Below are 7,152 nucleotides of genomic sequence, written 5' to 3' on the forward strand. Positions count from 1 at the left end.
AGAGGGAGGGAGGTTATTATTCTGGTATTGCACTCCAGAGCTCCAGCTGCACAATAACAAGGCTAAGCTCCTCGGGAAAGAGGTTATTGCAGTTGAAACACTATGGCATAAGTATTAATAACTCTAAGTGAGCCTTATTTTGAGAAGACAGTTTCCCCGGGGGAGGTCTGTGTGTGTGTGTGTGTGTGTGTGTGTGTGTGTGTGTGTGTGTGTGTGTGTGTGTGTGTGTGTGCACGAGCGCCCAGAGCAATAAAAACAGCAGCAACACCCTGAAGTCAGAGTTCCAGGCTCTTGGAGACTGCGGAGACATTTTATTTATGAAATTTCAGCATGGAAACGCTCTGGTTTATCAACATTGTACGGGAACCGCAAGCAATTACACCAGGCTCATGGATGTCAGAAAGCAACCGAAAAACATCCTCATATAGGAGGACAAACATGGCTGTGTTTGACCTACGGGGCCTCGGCAGGTCCACGGGCGTGCTGACATAGTGTATATGTTTAAAAAAAAAAACATATTGGAAATGAAGGCCCCTGGTGAATGCATGAATGAGCTAATGAACGATCAAACAAGCAAATGAACAAACACACAAATGAATGGACGATGAATGGCCAAAAACCTTCAAGGGCACAACTGATGACAAAATCAGGAAGGAAGAGTGGAGATGAAGATAACAAATATAAACAAGTGAAATGAAGGAATGATTTAAATGAACAATCAAACAACCAATGAATGAATGAATGAAAGCATGAGATGAAAGAAAGAAAAAAGAAAGAAAGAAAGAAAGAAAGAAAGAAAGAAAGAATGAATGTAAGCATGAATAAATAAAAGCATGAAAGCCTAAATGAATAAATGAATGGATGGATGGATGGATGGATGGATGGATGGATGGATGGATGGATGGATGGATGGATGGATGGATGGATGGATGGATTAATAAATTAAAGAATGAATGAATGAATGAAAACATGAAAGAATTAAGGAATGAAAGCATGAATGAATGATAGCAGGAAAGCCTAAATGAATGAATGAATGGATGGATGGATGGATGGATGGATGGATGGTTAAAAAAATGAATGAATGAAAACATGAAAGAATTAAGGAATGAAAGCATGAATGAATGAAAGCAGGAAAGCCTAAATGAATGAATGAATGGATGGATGGATGGATGGATGGATGGATGGATGGATGGTTGAAAAAATGAATGAATGAAAACATGAAAGAATTCAGGAATGAAAGCATGAATGAATGATTGGATGGATGGATGGTTGGATGGATGGATGAACAAATAAAAGAAAGAAAGTAAGAATGAATGAATGAATGAACGAACAGACGGACGGATGGATGGATGGATGGATGGATGGATGAATGAATAAATGAATGTATGAATGAAAACATGAAAGAATTAAGGAATGAAAGAATGAATGAATGGATGAATGGATGGATGGATGGACGGACGGACGGACGGACGGACGGACGGACGGACGAACGAACAAAGACATGAAAGTATTAAGGAATGAAAGCATGAATGAATGAATGAATGAAAACTTGAAAAAATTAAGTAATGAAAGCATAAATGAATGAATGGATTGATGGATGGATGGATGAATGAATGAATGAAAACATGAAACATTTAAGGAATAAAAGCATGAATGAATGGGAAACTGAAAATCATAAATGATTGCAAGCAAATATAAATGACATGACGAACAAACGAACAGACAAACGAATAGGCGGATGGACGAATGGATGAATGAACGAACGGACATGAATGGGACAATGAACAAACAATTAAAATATAATTTAAAAAAATGTAAAAACGTATAAGCTAAGAAAAACAACAACAACTCAACTGAGCAATCGTCTCTAAACTCTCTGATCAAATATACCTCGATTTTGATTCACAAATCCAACCTGACCTGCAACTATGGCTGTGCAACTAATAGAAAATCAGTTTCGTTTTCGATTTTTTGGCTTCTAACGATTATGAAAAAACATTAATCAAGATAAAATGATTATTGCATCCTATTTCCTTTTCCAGCTGTACACATTTGTTGCTCTGCAAAGCTCAGTTTCACGTGAAAATGACTAAAAGCATGAACTGTAGTGTAACGTTTTCAGCGCGGGATACGCATCATTCATTGATGAACATTTGAATCATTCATGTTTTTAAAAGCGCATGCTGTTGTGTGTGCGCGCGCTCAGCCTCAGAGACAAGCAGAGCACACACATCTAAAGTCATCTTAATGTGTGCGCTTTAATGGTCGAATACATGCGAAGTTGTGTCAGAGCACAGTGTTTAGTGATTATTCATATTAACCCTCATTTATGTAATAAACAAAGGAGTTGAAAATTAAAAGACATGTGAAAGTGAAACCATAAATCAGAATCGCACTGCTCTTAAAGTGACAGTGCACAATATTCCAACAGTTTTAATTATTAATCAAACAACAAAAGAAGAAAATCACTTACTGCTCTTGACTAAAGGACATAGGTAGCTATAATTAAAGTTTTTTCTTACAGTAAAGATGCTTAAAGCACAGTTTGTTTCATTTTTAATCTAATGTATTTATTTCCAGGGAGGAAAATAACTATATATACAGTTGAAGTCAGAATTATTAGCCCTCCTGAATTATTAGTGACCCTTTTCCCCCCAATTTTCAACCGATTTCTAAACATAAAAGATTTAATAACACATTTCTAATAACTGATTTCTTTTTTCTTGGCTATGATGACAGCACATAATATTTTACTAGATAGTTTTCAACACACAAGCATTCAGTTTAAAGTGCAATTCAAAGGCTTAATTAGGTAAGTCATTGTATAACAGTAGTTTCTTCTGCAGACAATCATAAAAATATATATTGGTTAAGGGGGCTAATAATATTGCTCTTAAAATTGTTTAAAAATATTTAAACCTGCTTTTAATCTAGCCCAAATAAAACAATAAACATTTTCTCCAGAAGAAAATTTTTTATAGGAAATCCTGTGAAAATCTCCTTGCTCCTTTAAACATCATTTGGGAAATCTAAAAAAATAATAATAATAATAATTCACAATAAATAATTTTGACTTTAACTGTATATTATTAAATACTCATAAAACAGAGAGACAGTTTGGTAAAACACATTGGATTTGGGCATTACCAAACGGCCCTTGGCACAATGTCTAATCCTGCCGAAAGCACCACTGTTATCCATCAACCGCATCAATTCTTTCCTGCATGTTACGATAAACAGTCATTCCCACACTAAGCCACGACAAAGTTCACAAAGCAAATCAATATTGCTGGAATTTGCTGATTAAACATCTCCGACCCCAACTATACAAATCATATTGAAACGAGGGCGGAAATTACATGCATTATCATCGCCTTATTAAACAAAAAAAATTGGCTGCATAATTGCGTGTCATAAATGACGTGTTTCCGTTTAATTAGCAAACTGCGAGATGACGCTTTTTTTAGTTAAGATCAAACGAAAAAGTGAATATTGGCTCAATTTAAATATTTGCTCAGCAAAGGTGAGGAGTGTGTAGACTTCATTGACAAAATAATCAGTTACAGAGAGAAACGATCGCTGATGAGGACGCTTTATGTTAGACATATTGGTTTATGTTTACAAATGACTTTCTCGGATACTCCTGACATGTGCCAACTAATTCATTAAAAGTGTTTATCTCTCAATTGCACTGGAAGGTCAGATGTTTGCATTTCGAGATCTATGCTATGTCAGACCTCGCATATATAATGCTAGGACTTTCTGAAGGGTGAAATGTTCTACACTTCCACAAAGAAAATGGATAACTTGACCTAAAATTAATAATCTATCATCATTTATTCAACCTTGTGTCGATTCAAACATGTTTGACTGATTTAAAAGGGTTTGTTCACCCAAAAAATAAAACCTTTGTAATTAATTACTTATAATCATGTCTTTTCAATCCTACTTCTAAAGACAAGTGAAAATATTTTGAATGAAATCCTGGAGCTCTTTCATTCTGCATTGACAGTGGTGTAAAGTAACAAAATACAAATACTCAAATTACTGTAATTGAGTAGTTTTTCTCAGGAATTGTAATTTACTAAGTAGTTTTAAAAATGTGTACTTTGACTCTAGTAGTTTTAGTGCTGTGTTGGTACTTTTACTCCACTACTTTCCTTCAACTTTCAGTCACTACTATATTTTTTCATGTCTATGGAGATTAGAAAAATCAGTCCTGTGATTCCTGTCCAATCAAATCACACATAGAAGTTAAATCACTTCAATGAACCACCTCAAGACATGGGCGATTATTAATTGCAGTAAACTGTTTGGAAGCATTAAATGTGTCCAAGATGATGTCCAAAATCTTCACACATATTGACCCAGAGACTGTTTAGATGCATGTCACTGATGAGAAGATGATGGATGTTTACTGTATGATGACTGAAATGGCCTTAAACACCCAGCAGACACAAGACATAAACATGATGTCAGATTGACTTTGTACCCTAACGTCATGAGGGTGTAGCATTTTGTTTGGAAATGAAAATCAGGTTGACGTCAGAACTCAATGTCAGACCGACGTCAATGTCCAATCTAAAACCAACCAAATATCAACGTCTAATGATGTTACAGCTTGACGTTGTGTGGGCGTTACCACTATGACGTCTATCAGATGTTGAATTTTGGTTGACGTACCTGATGAATTCATGTCAGTAGTTGACGTCAATATGACGTTGGTTTAAGATGTTGGCTCGACGTTGGATTTTGGTCACTTTCTAACAACTTAAAATTGACCAAATATCAACATCATTTGACATGGTTATTGGACATCAAAATAACGTTGTCCTTAGACGTTGGCTCGCCATTTAATTTTGGTCACCTGACATCACAACCTAAATCCTAATATTAACGTCTTATGACGTTGTGCGTCTGCTGGGCAATAACTCGATGCACTACAGAATGTTACGTTTACACACACATGCACAAATTACATGTGAAGGCATCATCTTTATATATCGCAAAACTCACTACTCTTGAAATGTTTACTTTTTACTCATACTTTGAGTAATATTTACAACAAATACTTTTACTCGCATTACATTCTTAGTTAAGGTACTTTTACTTGAGTATGACTTTTCAGTACTCTTTCCACTACTGTCCATAGACAGTAAGTGTCCTGAGATGTTCAAAAAGCAGAAAATGAGCCAGAAACATTATCTGTGTCCGAAATAATGTATGTATGTATGTACCACATTTAAATTTGATTTTACTTCAAGAACTTTAGAAAAGTATGTTCTAATAACACAAGCTGATGCGAAATACCCTAAACATCAGTGAATGTGTTCGCATATATCTGCTTGTCTGTCACGCATCTGCTTTTGACTGTTTGGTGTCATCTTGTGACTGAATAATACATAGGTTAGTGTACACTCCATTCAGCCGTATTCCTGTTTGTCAGCTTTGACTTTTTTTCAGTAAATAAATGATTCTTTTAGAATAGTGTGTCTATTTTTTTTAACTTTGTGGCAAGTATCTATGCAATAAGTGGGATAAAGTACACAAATGCGGATGTTATCACAGAATAAAGCTCCTCAGTTTTGTTATAACAGTGTTCTGGTTTGCGCTGGGTTGCCAATACTGGCTTTTTCTGTGATAATATCTTGGATGTTAGATGAATAAATAGACTTCAGCATTCACGTAGTTGTTCAAGCATCAAACGAGATGAAAGGCTGTTTAGACGCAAGCCCTGTCAGGAGCAGCAGGTGAGTACTGAAAATACTGTAGTAAAATAAATTTCCATATTTTAAAGACATGACGTGGAACAATAGGATTTAATGTAGAGCTTCTTGTTGGAAATGAGACTCACTTTATAATGTAAATCAATAAGGAAGTGAAAATCATTCATTTTAAAGAAACCAGATCTTAAACACTGTGACTTTATAGTAGTATGACAGTTCACCAGAAGTGTTTAAACTGACTTATTCAACATTAAAAGTCCCCATGTAAATATAGTACCTCATTATGATCTGAAGAGTTTGGGACGGTGGCTCAGTGATTAGCACTGTCGCCTCACAGCAAGAAGGTCACTGGTTCAAGTCCTGGCTAGCATGTCAGGAGGCATTACTGTGTGGACTTTGCATGTTCTTCCAGTGTTAAAGTGGGTTTCCCTCACAGTCCAAAAACATGCATTAAAAGTGAATTGGGTAGACTTAAAGTTTGTATGACTTTGTATTTGCAGTAGTATATGAGTGTGTGTGTGTTTGGTGGTTCCTTCCCTCATTACAACCCCTGTTAATCAGGGACAAAGATAAACAGTAAAAATGACACATTTTACCTCTTTCCAAAAAGGAAAACCAAGAATGCTTGATTATAATGAAGTCATGACTTTAGAATTAAAAAAAAATTGTTATTTTAGAAGTCAATGGGGCAAAAACAGCCACCAACATAATGAAGAGTAGTAAATTTGCCCATAGTGCATTAATGAGTTTTTGAAAAAATTCAAAGCATTTTCCCAAAATGTGTGTCAATATAAGATTTTTCACCAAAAACTATTCCATTTGCTGAAACACAAAGAAATTCGTGGCCAAATTAAGACTCAATTTAACCTCAGAGCAACAGCAAATAAGGGTCCCTCTAAACAAGTCTATTCACTTAGTAGCCATTTATGCATCCTACCTGCTGCTCTCTCATTGGCCCGTGCCTCCATTTCAGTCTCCTGTAGCTGAGAGTCTAGGAGCTTGGTTTCCAGCTCCTTCTCTTTCAGTGCCAACTTGTCCTGGAGCTACAAACACACACACACATAACAAATATAGCATTATAAATGCGTCCAATGAGTAACAAACAGATTACCTGACTGGCAGGTAAATCGAAATTCCAGTTAGTCTACAAAATACTGGTAAATGATTTCTGCATGAAACTCCATATTTGATAATAAGGTTTGGAATCAGTGAGTAATTTTCTTAGTAATTCTTACAGTCTACAAAGGTGGTCATGTGATCATGTGACAGTAGTGGCCAAGAAAGATTTCCATCATCAACATTAAAAAAGTTGTGCTGCTAAACATTTTTGTGGAAACTTGAACAAAATTTTATTACGAATTTTATTTTGATTTTATTACGTCTAACTTGGATGAATAAAGTTCAAAAGAATAGCATTTAATTGAAA

General features: G+C 35.5%; 1 protein-coding gene across 7 annotated transcripts in view; it reads right to left on the reverse strand.

Annotated features, from left to right (window-relative positions):
• mipol1 (mirror-image polydactyly 1) overlaps positions 1-7,152 on the reverse strand; it is a 173,230-nt gene that overhangs the window by 92,449 nt on the left and 73,629 nt on the right. For all 7 annotated transcript variants that reach the window (NM_001305467.1, XM_073926961.1, XM_073926962.1 and 4 more), the window contains one exon: positions 6,664-6,769. In NM_001305467.1, coding sequence (NP_001292396.1) covers positions 6,664-6,769 — 106 coding nt within the window. The remainder of the gene's footprint in view (positions 1-6,663; positions 6,770-7,152) is intronic.

The sequence above is a fragment of the Danio rerio genome, chromosome 17, assembly GCF_049306965.1.
Source record: "Danio rerio strain Tuebingen ecotype United States chromosome 17, GRCz12tu, whole genome shotgun sequence".
In the NCBI taxonomy this organism is placed as follows: Eukaryota; Metazoa; Chordata; class Actinopteri; order Cypriniformes; family Danionidae; genus Danio; species Danio rerio.